At 48.4% G+C, this 16,106-nt stretch overlaps 1 protein-coding gene across 1 annotated transcript in view; it reads right to left on the minus strand.

The window, feature by feature from the left end:
• The window catches only part of POU2F1 (POU class 2 homeobox 1), a 103,725-nt gene extending 88,399 nt beyond the window's left edge, over positions 1-15,326 (minus strand). Inside the window, exon 1 of the mRNA XM_036272931.1 lies at positions 15,262-15,326. Within this exon, the coding sequence (XP_036128824.1) occupies positions 15,262-15,322 (61 nt within the window). The 5' untranslated portion in view covers positions 15,323-15,326. The remainder of the gene's footprint in view (positions 1-15,261) is intronic.
• Between the last annotated feature and the right edge of the window lie 780 nt (positions 15,327-16,106).

Consider the following 16,106-nt stretch of genomic DNA (forward strand, 5'->3'; position numbering starts at 1 on the left):
GACGATGCCTGGCAGACTCAAATGCTGGGAGCTGAGAGTCACACACAGTCCAAGGGCTGGATTTCAGCCTTTCCTCTTGCTGGAAACACAGCTCAAGTCGACCCTTTATGCCGGTGCTCTCCTGGCAGTGGGACACAGGCTTTAGAGGACAGCGTGCCTGGGCGGAAAAAGGGTTCGGGATGTGCCCAGCACTGCTCAGGACAAAATACACCCTAGCAGCACAGGAGTATGTCCTGACCACTAGCATAACTAGTTAATTTCCTTGACCTTGACCTTGACCATGAAGCAACAACTCTGATTCTACTTGGGCTTCTCCTAAAGCAAGTGAGATACTGCCGAATGGCAACAACTCGACCAGCTTCGCACCTGCATTTCCCAGAACCGGTGTCCAGGTTCACGAGAACAGGCACTGTTTCTATGTCTGTCTGTCCTGTTCTTGAATGGAAAGAGTCAGTTCCCTTGAACTCGATTACCAGCAGGTATGGCAGCAAAACCAAGTTTCTGAGAACCAGGCCTGCCCAGAGCTGACAAGGTAGGGGTCAGGTGCCGCCTGAGTAGCCCCTGGTCTCCCTGAACAAGACCATCTTCTCTCTCTGCCTTCGATGAAGACAACCAACAAACATAATTTCAAACCCAGCGCAGCCCAAGGTTTATTCTGAAAAATCTTCCTGACGGCCTACGTGGTGCCTGCAACCCTGCAGTAGTGTGGACAGAGCAGATTACTTCCTGCACTCGTGCAGTTTGTAATCTGTGAAAAGTTGAGAAAGAATATTGTATGGAAGACTGCCTAAAGGATATGCAGTACCTCCATCCTTCAAATGTTTCCAAAGTCTCGTCCCCTTAGAAGGCAGACTGTTTGAATGACGCCCACCTCCCCACTCCCTAAGCCGCTTGGGAAGCGCTCGGCATCTGTTGGCCTAGGAGGGGGACACTGTGATGTTGGCTGGTGTGTCCACAGCAGGACCACTGGGAGGAAGCCACTGTTTACAGAGAAATTTCCTTCTGATCTTTGAATCAGAAATAGTGCTTTTCTTAAATTAAAAGTTTGCTTGCTTTCAAACGTTATGCCATCAATGGACTAGGTTTCTCTTTTGCACCATTAACTATGAAGAACTATTTGTGCCCCACTGAAAACAAATATCAGAGATCTATATCGGGCTTCTTTTTATTTTACATATTTACTTTGCATTTCTTGCTATATATTATAAATCCCTACAAACCACATTAAATTTGGGACAAAATGAAACAAACAAGGTTGGCATTAATGTATCATAAGAAAATTTTTCTGTTGAAATTTAAGGAGTCAGAAAACAAGTCACACTGAGAAGTCAAGGGAAAGGATTTCAAGAATATGATGTATGGACTTAAAATATAAAAACCACTCAACTCTCAATGAACAGAGGCAAGTGCAGAGAATTTGCCAAGTAATTTTTTTTTTTTTATTTATAGAAATTAGACAAACAGTAGCAAAAAATAACTGTGTAAACTTAAACTTACATGGTTTAGGTCATATGCAATATTTAAAATATTTATGATTCCACTCAAAATGATAAAGGAACTGTCACAGTTGATAAAGAAAACATAAAAACTGCTTCATAAAAATGGCCAAAAAGGTACTACCTGGAAAAACAAGCAAATAGGTTGTTATTAACCTGTTTCTTTTCTGAGCCCCTCCCAATAAATAAACTTATTCAATAAAATAGATTACTCTGTAACGTACTGCAAAGAGCTAAATAACAAGCCCACCGCCAGCAAGTGGCAAGGCCAGGACTCCAAACCAGGTGTTGAATAATTTTAAATATTTGATATATAAAACAAATACTGATATATTATGAAAGAGAATACGGAATTCATCATCATTTCAATTATATGGATCATCACCTTTTTCATTTTGCGACAGCCCCAGGCTAAGGACACCAGTGCACTCTCCTCCTGGAGGTGCATGGAGAGAAGAAAATCGGAATCAAAACATCATTCCATAAATACTTGTTGAGCACCAAAAGCAGAGCAAGCAAGTGTTAAAAGCCAAGGATACAATGTAGCTCCTGACCTCAAAAACCCTGAGCTGTTCTAAAAGAGAAACAAGTTAACCAATAATGAAGAGTGCTAAGATAGATGTTGCAGAGGGTCCTAGGAGTTAGGACAGGTCTCTACCTGTGACTCTGCACCTTGAGGGCATGGAGAGCCTGTGGGGAATGTTTAAGAATTTCCAGGGGGTGACCCAGGCACTACCCATATCCCTAAGCTGCTTCTCCAAAGAGATATAAGAATTAATCATAAAGGGGAGTTGGGGGGAAGGTACTTATGGAAAGAGAATAGTGTTTAACAAGTTACAAATTTTCAGGAAAACCACAGTATTCTGAAAGGGCCAGAACTAGTATGATACAAGAGAATGAAATCATATTACACTGGGAAAATATACAGAAAAAGAAAGAAAAATTTCATAAGATGCCCAACTTACAATGAAAATGAAAACAATGAGTTCTCATCTGGTAACATAGCAAGCATTCAAAAGAAGCTGCAGGGAAAGAGACACTATTAAATATCACAGATAAAATCCGTTCTGTAGATAAAAATCCAGAATGGTGCCTCTCTCAAGGGCAGTCTGGCTACGTATACAAAATTCAAGTGTGGATGGATACTTGTAACTATGGAAAAAATCTAACACACATAAAAAAAAATCAAGTAATTAGGCTGGCCCAGCACTACAATAAAAGACTATGTAACCATCAAAAAGGTAAGGTAAGTAAGGTAAGGTGTGGAAGTTGGGAAAGACTGTTAGGTTAAAAGAGCAGGTTAGGTTAGTTTTTGAACTCAAATCTGTAGACACATCTATATATTCCAGTTTTCTAGGACAAGATAAGGTGAAAAGTGCCCCTCTGCTGACTTCACTGGGCCTGTGATTAACCTGAGAATCACCAGTGGTCAGCTATGGCCACCCTGAGTGACAATTCCACAATCAACTACCATTTGTTATGTATGCCAGAAGTTATTCAACTCAATAAAGTTTAGAGATTGCTTAAAAAGTGAGCCTTAAAATTACCCAGAGATTATATCTAGCAAATAAAAAGGCTTGTTTAGTTACCTGGGTAAATCCTAAAGAATTAGAAGCCATGCAAAAAAAAAAAAAAAACACAAGGCAGAGGCAGGTTATATAACAGGCTGCACACTGTGAATCCTTCTCTAAATGACATGCACATTCACGAGGCGTGTGATGTGGATGCGTGTGCAGTGCACTGCAGGTGTGTCTGCACACACAGGGGTACACTCCAGGAAAGGGCTCAGTGTGGAACTAGGAAGACGGTTCCAGCAGCCGGGGCTGGAATGGCTCGGACATGAGTCTAGCCCCCTGAAATCACACCACTCTTCCAGCAATACTCAAAATGGTGCCTTCAGCTCCTCGGGCTGGAGTAAGTTGACTGTATCTCCCACAACATCAGACTTCACCGGTCCCTCCGCACAGTGATGGGCATGAGTGTCAGTATATCACAGTGCACCAAAATGGCACTCCTGCTGACTGCCGGGGAAGCGTGGGGGCGGGGCTCAGCAGGTGTTGTAAAGAAACCATTTCCGGCGGGCGCAGAGAGCCTAACAACCAAGGATGACTCGGGGTGTGATTCAACAGGCTGTTCGGACTGGGAGTACTAGTACCATGAATGACTGACTTCTCAGCAGAAATAGAATCAACTGTCATGTGTCCTTAACTGAAAGCTACACCCCGTTTCATAACAGCTTGGTGGGGGAGGGCATAACAAAGCCATGGCATCTGCCTGCACATTGATTTCAAGTCACAACTCATTTGAGAAACATCAAAATATTTTAAATACACGTTAATCAAAATAATATGTAACCACAGTAAGGCCTAATTTCCAATCTAGCCAACTGAGTCACAAAAAAATATGATGTCCCAAATGAAAACTATGTGGGTGCTAACATCTGCAAATAACTTCAGTTTAAAATATAACTCTTAATAGAAATCCGAAAGGTTCAGGATTTCTGGGTACCAAGATCAGCAATCTGCATACAAACACCTCCGAAACATTTTGATAGTCAATGTCTGGAGATGGCCGAAAGCTAGGTTAGCACTAGCTCTGTAAGAAGTGTCCGTCTCTCCAAAGTGCAGACGGAGGGGTGCGTGACTGATCCTGGACCACGCGATCTGGACCTGGGAACCAGGTACAAGCACTAAGGACCCACTCAGAGATGACTGTTGCTCATTACTTGATCACTCCGCTGACCCGAAGCAGCAGTTAGTGGCTGAGGGCATGACAATGCTCTTGATCGCCCACTTCCATGACCAATGTAGGCTGGAGACCTCGGTGTGCCCTCGGCCTCTTTACAGGGCAGTTTTCTCAGCTGAAAGTGGGAGTGACGAGTGTACACACCTCAGCGGTCATGGTGAAGACAAATATGAAGATGCTGTAAAGTGTTTACTGCAGTAACTGGCACAAAGACCCAGTGAATGTTGTCTATTACTATTGTCACTAGAAAGGAATACACTGGTTGGAAGATGTGGCATCTCTTCCAAATTCTGCCTGAGCGTTTGGCCACTGAAAAGGACAAGGCCTGGAAAGTCATCTCCAGCTCTTCAGCTGGGCCCTGCTCCTCCGGACAGCCAAGCTCCAATCCCTTGAAAGCGCTGTGTTCAGTTACAAGCATCATGTATAGAGAGTTCGTTCCCTTTGCTTGGAACCGTTCAGCCCACTCCCGCCCCTGGCCTTGGGCGATTAGCTTGCAGCATCCTTCAGGTCTCTGTACACACCACTTCCTCAGGGAGCCCTTCCCAACCCTCCTGTGAATGTGGAAGGACCAGTCCGGATGGTTAATTACAATCTCCTCAGTGTTCACACTGAGAATGACTACTGGTCCCAATAAGCTTACTGTCCTTGTTCATTCACATTCTAATAAGATGTTTCAAGTTTAAAGTCTAAACACCACCTTTCCAGAGTCAGCTCTGTTGCTAAGATAGGATCAAGCCTATCGTGCTTTATATTCTTAATATGTCTGTTCAAATGGCATCAGATGAAAGCCAGCCTACTCAAGGGATATGCTGTTTACTAGTCTTCACCCAAGAGACGTTTCTGAAAAATCCCACAACTTTAAAAAAAAAAAAAAAAAAAAAAGGATGAAAATAATCCACAACTTCTCAATGAGAATCCCATGGGCCAGAAAAGTTAAATGATTTGTTCAGCATGAAAAGCTACACAGAGCTACAAACAGAATGATGAGCCGGGGTCCTGGTTCTGTTTCCTTCCACTATCAAGCTATTTTTGTGCAGAGAACCATTCAAAGATACTAAGCAATCATCTTGAAATGCACAAGTACTCACTCAATGCTACGGAAGACTTGCAGAGCTTCCTAAACCATGGACGGCCTCCGCTGCAGCAGAGGCTCAGGAGAGAAGGCCTGGGCCTGCACACGGGGCCCTGGCCAGCCGCTCAGCTGGTTAGTGCCAACCCGATGCGCCAAGCTTGTAGGTTTGATCTCTGGTCAGGGCATACAAGCATCGACCAGTGGATGCCTAAACACGTGGAACAAATCAACCTCTTGTACTTTCTTTCTCTCTCCCTGTCCCTCTCCCTCCTTTCCTCTCTCTGAAAAGCAATCCAAAAAATAAGTCCCATGGGTGATTTTTATCCCAGCAAAAATCGAGAATCCCCGTTTAATCGATCAAGTGTCATTTGCTGAATGTCTGCTCTGTCCCTGACACTGTATTTCTGCTCTCAAGGCTCTTAGGAGATAAAAATTACATATATAACTAGGTTAGAGAAAAAATAAGACTGTGTATAAGGAAGTGCTGAACTCGCTATACTCAGAAAAAGGCAACCAGGCGTGAGGGGTGAGCTTCATGGAGCTGGAACCATGGATACAGAGCCCCCGTGATGAGCGGGTAAGTTCTCACCCACTGCAGCAGCAGGTCCTCAGGACCCTGGGAACAAAGGGGCAGGAGGGCGCGCCCTGCACCCCCGCGATCACAGCAGCTGCAGCTTACCTTCAACACCAGTGAGCTCTGGCTGGCAGCAAATTCATGTTTAAAAAAATTCCAGCCCTGGCCGGTTTGGCTCAGTGGTTGGAGTGTCGGCCTGCGGTCCAGAGAGACCCGGGTTCGGTTCCCGCTAAGGGCACGTACCGCGATTGCAGTTTGTCCTCAGCCCTGGTTGGTCGTGTGGGTGGCAACCAATGGATGTGCCTCCCTCACACTGATATTTCTCTCTCTCACACTGTTTCTCTCTCTCTCCCTCCCTCTCTCTCTCTTCCCCCCACTCTATCTGAAGATAAATGGAAAAATATCTCTCAGGTGAGAATTAAAAAAAAAAAGAAAAAGAATTCCAATGGCTTTTAAGAGTTTGAAAACTCTCTTATTTACAAATGCAAAAGAAAAAAATCAGTGGTGAAGTGACTCGTCCCAAAGTGGCAAAGCTAACCAGTGGTCTAGAAGCCAGGTCTCAGCTTCCCGGGCCCTCTTCGCTCCACACCACCTCCAGGCCACTCGGAGGGAGGCCAGGCCGGGGACTCCTCCCGAGGTCCTCGGAGCGCCGGCTTGCAGGGCCTGTGTGAACCAGGACGGGGCGGTCTGTGGAGCAGGGGCGGAGCCTGAGCGAGCGGCAAAATGAAACAAGCCACCCTCCCAGGACAGCTCTTGAACACAGTTTTGGGGAGCTTTTTCTTTTAATTAAAACCTGACGAGAAAGTCGGTGTTTGTGGTGGGCCGCAAGGGAAGTCCCTGGGTGGACACGTCCAGCCATGCTCTTCAAGGACGTGGAAGGGGGGGGGGGGGTGCGGCAGACAGCGCAGGGGCCTGATGCCAGGGCCATTCTCTGCTTGCATGTCTGCACCCCTGGAACCCCGGGGGGCTGCAGATCCTCCTCTCCAGCAGCACAGTCAGGAACGTGCAGATCGAACTCTTGTGCTCGTGTAAGAAAAACTTCTACAGAACTTTAAAAATGCACCTGGCTGGTTTGGCCCAGCGGTTACAGCATCAGCCTGTGGACCTCAGAGTCTCGGGTTCGATTCCAGTCCAGGGCACGTATGTACCTCGGTTGTGGTTCAATCCCCAGCCCTGGATGGGGTTGTGCAAGAGGCAAGCAATCAATGTGAGACACATCGATGTCTCTCTCTCTCTCTCTCTCTCTGCCCTTCCTCCTTCCCTCCCTCCCACTCTGTCTGAAAATCAATGGAAAAATATCCTCAGGTAAAGATTTTTTTAAAGCTCCTGCCCTCCATGTGCTGCCCGCAGCACCCCTCTGGCACTGGCGCTGTCACCACCTCACTGCTGGGAGAAACCAGGCCAGCGCCAGGCCAGAAGGGCCTAACCCTAACCCTAACCCAGAAGTGCCTAACCCTAACCCGTACCCTAACCCTAACCCTAACCCAGAAGTGCCTAACCCTAACCCGTACCCTAACCCTCTGGCACTGGCGCTGTCACCACCTCACTGCTGGGAGAAACCAGGCCAGCGCCAGGCCAGAAGTGTCTAGAAGTCAGTGTTCAGACTCAGTGTTCAGTCCTCACATTTCTGTTTATCACACATTTAATCCAGTGAAAGTTTTTTGATTTTCACAGTGAAAATCAAAAACCTACCCTAATAGGACCCACCCAATCGTGTCTGCCTACTCCCCGAAGGCCTCTGCTGCCAACTTCCTTGCTTCTGTTCAGAGTACTGCTCTTGATCAGCTAAACTCAAAACCGTGTTCCCCCTTTGACTCTGATTAGCTAAATGAAGGGCTTTGATCATAGCTCAAGAAAAAAACTTCAGTGACTCCCTACCACCCAGCAGATGGAACCCAAACTCCTACACCAGCAGCACAGCATCAGCGCTGCCCTGACTCCCACCAATCTCAGAACACAGCCCGTCACCACTAACCTGCAAACTCAGTGCTTCTAAGCACACGACCTTGGGAGAGTCACTCAATGTGGGCTTTATTTAACTCAACTATAAAATGGGTATAATAATACTGGCCTGAAAGGACCAACTGAGGTAATAAAAATGAGAGGGCTGCTGTAAATTTTAAGGTACTATAAAAACTCTGACGTTATCATTATGTAACAGTTATGATAATTTTATTTTATTTTATACCTGCCTTGCTCCAGAAAGCATATAAGGTAGTCCACATAAAACAAAAAATAACAACAGTTGACGGTGGAAGCAATAAAAGAAATACCAAACAAAATGGAACTGGGAACGAGGCTAAGAAAAATGCCTACCACAAACACCTGTGTAATCTTCCAATTTAATAATCTGGCTTAGACGCCATAGTCTAATTGGAATGACCACTAAGTCAAGTAGACAATTCAGTGTCCAGAAGACTGAAAACAAAACCACTGGTCAGAATAAACAACTTCCTACTGTACGGCCAGGAAGAATCCCTCCCATGGGTCCCTACTCTGCTGTGCGTGGACAGCGACCTCACTGTGTTCATCCTGCACGGCTGTTTCATCACCTCCTATTGGACTGAAGTCCCTGGGGTCAGGTCATTGTCTTATTAGGTTTGTATCTCTAACGGCACTTAAAGCAATTAGTCAACAAACAACACACCTCAAGTTTTACATACTGGTTTCCACGGATCCAATCTCTCCCTTCCTATTTCAAACCCTCTTGCACACCACCATGTTAATCCTAAAACATCACTTTTATCGCAAGATTCCTTACTTCACAAACCTCCACCAGCCTCCCTGTGCACAGAAAAAGCTTCCGTTTTCACCCTCACAGCACAGTGCAGAACTCGGCCTGTCTTCTCCCTCCTCCGATACCTTCTTGCCCTTTTAAGCTCAGCTTTAAAATCTCACTTTCTGCTGAAAGTCTGACCAGCAGCAAAGCAGTGGAGGGGAGCGTGGGGAGGAGGAGACTGGACGGTCAGAAGTCTTGTGTTCTCATCACTACTCAACTGTTTAGAGACGGAGCAAGCCACTGACCCACAGGAGACCATCTCCTGGGCGTAGGCACGGCTCTGGACCAGTGCATCCGCCTCACCTTCCAGCTACAGTTCTAGGATGTGTGGGTTCCTACGAACAAGGGCACACCCAGATCTCCACTCTGATTGTCACACATTTTAACATGTAATTACAAACACTGTCTTCCACTCTTCCCTGCTGAGTAAGCACATCAACTCTCCCAGAGCAGAGCCTTCCACTCCCGTGTTGTCCCCAAATATCACGGGCACAGGACCAGGACAGAGACACTGTGTAAACAAAGAACTGTTTAAATAACCATTTTTAAGAGATTGATTATAATATACTTGCTGCAGTATGAATCAGCAAAAAAAAGAAGGCATTTTTTTTTTCATTAAATAGACCATTAAAATAGGTGTACTCAGACAAGAAAACAGCTAAGTCAGTTTTCTCTAAAAAGTGTATCCACTCAGCAGCTTCCAAAGCCAGTCGGTCCAGCTCAGTACTTGAGGTGACTGGGGCTAAACACAGCTGAGCTAACACACACAACGTAACACACACAACGTAACGTTCATCTCCAACTGTATCGAGAATGCCATCAGCAAAATAAAAATAAGGCAACCAAAATTCTTAATATTTTACTAATTCTACTTATACATTATCACCATAGGTCCAACATAAAAGCCAATAAGTGATGCGGAGAACTATGAAACCAGTCACGTGACGGATTAGGTCCAGCCCACAGTGCTTTCAATGCTGTGTGAAGCCCCGACCCGCAATATGCGCACTGAGCTTAGTTCTGTGCTTTTCACATGGTCTTTTTTTTTTTTTTTTATCCTCACCCGAGGATATTTTTCCATTTTTTGTACAGATAGAGTGGGAGGGAGAGAGAGGAAGGGAGAGAGAGAGAGAAACATCGACGTGAAGGGACACATCGAGTGGCTGCCACCCGCACGACCAACCAGGGCCGGGGACAAACTGCAACCGAAGTACGTGCCCTTAGCAGGAACCGAACCCGGGTCTCTCCGGACCGCAGGCCGACGCTCTAACCGCTGAGCCAAACCGGCCAGGGCTCACATGGTCTTTTTAAAAAAATTTATATTATGCATCCTTTGCGGGATGAATATCCAGGTTCCTGGACAGTACTTAAAAAATAATCTGATAAATCAAGAGGCTTGCTGACTCTTCTTCTGCTCTTTACTGGTCCTGTCAGCAAAATCTAGGCAACACTGAAAACTTGAGGGTTTAACTGGAAAAAATAAACTGAAAAAACAAAGAAGCTATATCAGTCACTGAGTACAAACAAGACACCCTGTCAATGCTCAGTAAATCAACGTCCTACAGGGAAGACACGCAGAACTCGGTAAGCCACGCACAGGACCAGTCAAGAGCGTGTTCAGTGGGAGGCCCTGAAGCTCAGGACACCGCTCACAGTGCAGCTGGGAATAGCCAGCAGACAGACCAGTCTGCCAGGCCGTGGCTCCGCTCACGCTGTTTGGCCCATTGCTGTCACTGCTGAGAGTTTATAAGGGCTTACTGCCAGCTTAGACACACAGAAAGATGTCAGTACAAAATGAAACAGAAATCTACAAAGTTGTCCAATTATCCTGATCCACAAAATGTCAATAATGCGCAAAAAATGTCCAGCAAAAGGAGAGAAGGAATTGCTATTCTCTGTGAACCGTAATCATTACCTTGTTCAACCCTGACTCCACTCCGAAAGATATTCATCTTACTTAAGCAACACAAAAAGATAAGAATAAAGGAAAATTCTGACCCAAAGAAGGTCCTTAAAGTGGAAGAGGAGGAAAGGCTTCATCCAGGAGGGATGGTCCACACGCTACTGCCCGATATCAGATTTCCCCAGAGAAATACATAAGCATGTTTGTTCATGCAGCTGACATTGAAGGAAGCAACAGGAACCGGGGTGACTGAAAACGGGCATGTTTTGTCTGTGACTTGTTCTGTTCTGTAAACAGTAATTATCTGAATAGTTCTAAATGCAATCGCTTCCATTAGGAAAACACATCCCTGCTTAAAGTGAGACTTCACAGTCTTTATGAATTACAAAAACTGTGTAATTGAACCAATACTGTCATATAAAAGCAAATTAATGAGTCACATACCAGAGTTTTAAAAGAAAATTAATTTTAATGGTGCCCAAAAGAAGACTAGTATGTGAAGACTGGGGCTGTGAGTTTTCAATGTTAAACACAAACCAAAAATAACCGGTAACAATAAAACAGGCAATCGTCACTACGTGGTATTATAGTCTTCCTGGTACAAAGGGAACAGATATTCATGAAAGTGAGTGACCGATTTTAAAAACACAACTAAATTCAAGATCAAGTGATACAGATTCAAAAAACTTCAAATATTTCCCTTTGAATGGAAAACACTTATGAACGATAACATTTAAATGTCCACCCAGGTCTGTAATTTTAGAACCACCTACTTAAGATATTAAAGGCCTTTGAACATCTTTGGTGGCTCGATAAGAGCAATTTAATTTAACGCTCCGAGCCCTGAACATATTGCAGAATCCACTGACCAGGTGGGTAACAGATTAACAATGACTCCAACCTAGGCAGCGATGAACCTTTCATCTCTGCTGCTTTATGCTGCCTGTCGCTGCAGAGGAAAGGGAGTTAAAATATGGCAGAATACCACACCATTTAAACCCGAGACGCGGTAGCTGTTTGTATGTCCCGACTACTGGGATTTTTGACAATGACAAAATGAAAGAAATTAGAAATTAGCTTGGGGAAGAGGTTAAAAATTACTTGTTCAGTAACGGCTTGCAGGCAGAATGGCCCTTTTAAAAATTCAAAACATTTGGTCAGCTCTGACATGAATTTTCAGGACCTAAATTCAAAAGCACCATTATAATTAATAGGTGGGACAAGTCAAGAAGGAAGTAACAATAGGTTTTCTGGAAACTTGTGGGAAGCCACCCAACAGATGCAGAAGCTGACAGACAGGTCACCCCTTCTAGGGGCTCAGAAGTGACGGAGAACCTCCACCGAGCTTGGCCCGTAAGCCAGAGTCAGGAATACAAGCACAGCGATGCTGCCACATTCCCAGGGCATGTTAATCATCACTAAGATAAACTAGTGGAATTTTTTTTAAAAGGTCTAATAGGAAAATCTACTCAGATGTCAAAAATCATAAGCGAAATCACTACCTGACAATGGGACAATTTTTAAAATCACTAATCAATCAAAATAAAATGCACACACTTGTCCAGACTAAGCAAACCCAAAAAGAATTCTGAATTTTACTTTTAAAAACTGTCTGCAAAACACATGCTTCCCCGTAAGTATTCTACCTTATTTAAAACACTGTTTTCAACCTAAAAGGACAGCCCTCATTCGCAACTTCGTGGAAATAGGTATAGGCACACACGAGGTCTCTCCTCTGGCCTGGGCTGTGTTCTGATTAAGTCAGGAAACACACTGCTTGTTGGCGCTGGGGGATCATGAGGGAACCACCTAAAACGAGTCTGCATCTGTGTCACTTTCAGGATAACACTTATTTAAGGCCTAAAGTCTCCATATGAGAATTTAAGGAAATGAATTTTTACAATAGCATGAAAAGCCAACCAGAATATAAAAAGCCAGTTAATAATACTCATCCTTTTCTGTATTACAGAAAATGTACCAGTGAAATTTTGTTTGTAAAATGCAATGTACATTTTCTCCTCTTGGATAAAATACCTACAGCCTCGGTGGTGGTTAAATTGCAGCTATAAAGGAAATTGTCCCGAGATAAATGGTTTCCCTATGAGAAGGTTTCACTGCTACACTTCACCTCAGGACAATAAATCAAATTAACTGCACCTTGTCCTCTGTCCAATGACATCATCAGTTTGACCACATCTTGGGACTGGGTACAAAAACATATGTATTTAAGACACGAAATCATATTCCATTTTGTCCACCTGACCTCATGCTTCAGGTCTCTGAAGCAGTCACTCGCCTGCACATTCTCGTGGAAGCTACAGATTTTTTTCCCTGCTGCGTTTCAGGGCCTGCCTACTGGAGGTTAAAGAGGAAAAATGGTGAGAATTGGTCATTTGAAATTGGCTGGCTTCTAGAATTTTGTTACAAGTGAAAGTGAAGACCAAAGTCTCCCCAAATCTATAGCTTGCAACTGACCCTAAAGTGCCTTAACATAATGTCAGAGGTGTAACACATCAGTGTTAAACAACTCTACTGGCCAGGGTAAAATCACATGAGAAGCAAGACCCTGACTTAAACAACACACTACAACTACACAAAATAAAATGCAAAGAAAACTTGACCAAGGGAAAGACCAAAAATCAAAATCACGGTTTCTTCTTCGCCAAAGTCAACCTGCCTTTCACACGCCCGCTGCCCTAAATCCATGCAGAACATAGAATCAGTTCTGACAACTTAAAGGAGAGGGGCGGGTGTGCTGGGAAGGGAGTCAATCCCGAGATCAGGGTGGACACAATGCCCGTGTTTATTCCTCCATTTTCACTCATTTAACCATGACACAAACACTCAAAGAAAACAGAACCCATTGCTGTCCGGGAGTGCTGCAATTAACACAAGCAAGTCTGTGACAACACAGAACTGGTCGCAGCCCCGTTTTAAATTCCAATAAAGAGGCTGAAAAGGGAGCACAGCTCTGAGAACTTCTGAAAGTGCCGTCAATTGCGATTTCTAAAATACTTAGCTATTCCACAACTGAAAAAAACAAAAGCCAAAAAAACTGGTGTTAGAAACCCTGCAGACCCACCTTTATAAAGCTTGCAAATGCCTAATTTGGGGGTGGGAGCCAGGAGGCTAGGGGTATCTGTCACCAAAACAAAGTGAAACCCAAATACACTTCATCTGGCCTCTGAAAACAGGACAGTGCTCCCCCCACGAAGGCCCAATATTCCTGCACACTCTAAGCAAGTCTTTTTAAGAGAAAACAAAACAAGGCAGAGTTGATGCTCAGGCTCCAGGCTGCTGTAATGCTGGTGAGGCCCCAGGAGGGTCAGCTGTGCCCGAGGAGGAGGGGATGGGTGAGGACTGGGTGGGGGGAGTCATTTTGGTTATTAGTAAATAAATCAGGCGGCAGAGAACATGAGGCCTAGGCAACTGCAGGAGGAGCCAGGCCTGCTCCCCCTGCTCTTCCCGGCACAGCCTGGGTTTGATCTCAGAGCCCTGTGGATTGCCAAGGAGGAAAAAAAAAAAAAAAAGAATCATATCGAACCACAAAAGCACATGGGGCGAATGTAAAATATAAACACGGCGTTGGGCTGTGAGTGGCTGTTATTAAAGGTCTGAATTACTAAACATGAGAGGCGGGGAAAGCCAGGCGGCCATTTCAATAATATAAACCTCCCCGAATTAGACATTATTCAAATGAGAGAGGATCCGCGCAGCAGCGAGCGGGGAGGACCCAGCCCCCGGCGAGCAGACGCGGCCGCAGACCGGGGCGGCGATCCCCGCTCCCCGCAGGAGGCCGGGATCTGAGCAACTTGTCAGGCCAGGGGTCCCGGGGCCGGCCGGCCTCCCCGCCGCGCTCCGGGGCCCGGGGGGCGCTCGGGGGCCGCGGGGCCCGACCCCGGCCCGGCAGCGCGGTCCGGGAGGGGCGCGGGGGCCACAGCACGCCGGCGCCTCCCACCCGCTCCCCCGGGACTGCGCCCGACGGGGACCCGCGGGGTGCGGACCGCCGGCCCGAGCACATGCGGCGGCCCGGGGACGTGCTCTCCGAGGGGCACTTCCCGGGGGTCCCCCGAGGGCGCGGAGGGGCGCCCACCCGCCGCGCTGCGCACCCCGAGCGCGGGCCTGCTCGGGGCGGGCCGCCCCCCGGGGGACGGGCGTGCGCGGCGCGGTGCGGGGCCGTGACCCCGGCCGGACCCCGGGGCCCGGGCGGCGGCGGCGCTCCCCGCGGACGCCCCCCGCCCGCGCCGCGCCCGGGGCACGCGCGCTCGGTGCGGCCGCCGGTCCGCCCGGGCCGCCGCTCCCGGCATTGTGCCGCCGCCGCCCTCCACGCCCCCCCCGCCCGCCGGCCGCCCGCCGCCCGCCGCTATGAATATGTAAACGTCTTCATTGTCCTCCGCGGCCCCGGACCCGCTCGGGCTCGGGCCGGCGCGGCGGCGGCGGCGGAGGCCGGGCCGGGCGGCCGGCGGGCCGGGCCGCAGCCCCCGGTGCCCCGGGCGCCCCTCCGCCCGGCCGCCCGGAGCCTCTCTCCCCCTCCGCTCGGCGCCCGGCGGGGGCTCGGCGCTCCGCGGCCCCCCAGCTCCCCGCCGTTAATTATAATAATCCTGAGTACTAATAAATTATGCTAAGTCGCGGGGGGGCCGCGGGAGCGGGCTCGAGTATGAATATGAATATGTAAAATGCCGTAATGATTACCTGCTGCTGCTGCCGCCGCGGCTGAACTCTCATCTTGACTCGCTGCTCCTCCGTCCGCCATTTTGAATATTTTAACCAAAATCGCCGGGTCGATAAGCCCTCCCTCGCTCCGGCTCCCCTCCCCCCGCCCGCCCTCCACGCCGCCCCCTCCTCCCCGCCCCTCCCGCGCCTTCCTGGCCCCGGGCGCGCGACAGGGGGCGCGCGAGGCCGCCCTCGTGGAGGAGCCCCACCCCTTCGCGTGCTCTGCGCACGCGCCGCCCGGCCGCCGCGGCTCCTCAGTCGCTAAAGCGCCCTCAACCTGCCAGTCACCCTTTCGCTCCATTTTTCCGCCTGGGTTCTGCACATGCGCGACTCTCTCCCGGCGCCTGAAGGGCAGGCGGCGCATGCGCGCCCCCGGGGGCGCCCTCCTGCCGCGTAACCTGTGCGGTGAAGTACGTGGAGCGCTCGTGCCTCTCCCAGCCCGTCCCCTCCGCCGCCTCGCTGCCCGCCCGCCCGCCCGCCTTGGCGGCCGTCCCCCCAGGGCCCAGGGCACTCTAGAGGAAGCACAGGGGCCCGGCGGCCCGGAGCGTGAAGACGCGTGACTGCACGTGGGCGAACACTTTCTCGGGCTTCGCGCGCGCCTGGAACGCCGGCCCCAGGGCGGGGCCGCGCCTCCGCTAGGTGACTTCCGGCCCTGCGGGCAGGTAGGGCGGAAACGCCCGCCGCGGGGGCCGGGCCGACGCACCTGCTGAGTCCCGGCCGGCGTCCCGCTCGAAATTTGAATCCGCACGAGTCCCCGCCCCCGGCCCTGCGGAGCCGCAGCCCCGCGCTCCCTGCCTCGGCCCGGCTCCCTTCCGCCCTCCCGG

The sequence above is a fragment of the Molossus molossus genome, unplaced genomic scaffold, assembly GCF_014108415.1.
Source record: "Molossus molossus isolate mMolMol1 unplaced genomic scaffold, mMolMol1.p scaffold_m16_p_20, whole genome shotgun sequence".
NCBI lineage: Eukaryota > Metazoa > Chordata > Mammalia > Chiroptera > Molossidae > Molossus > Molossus molossus.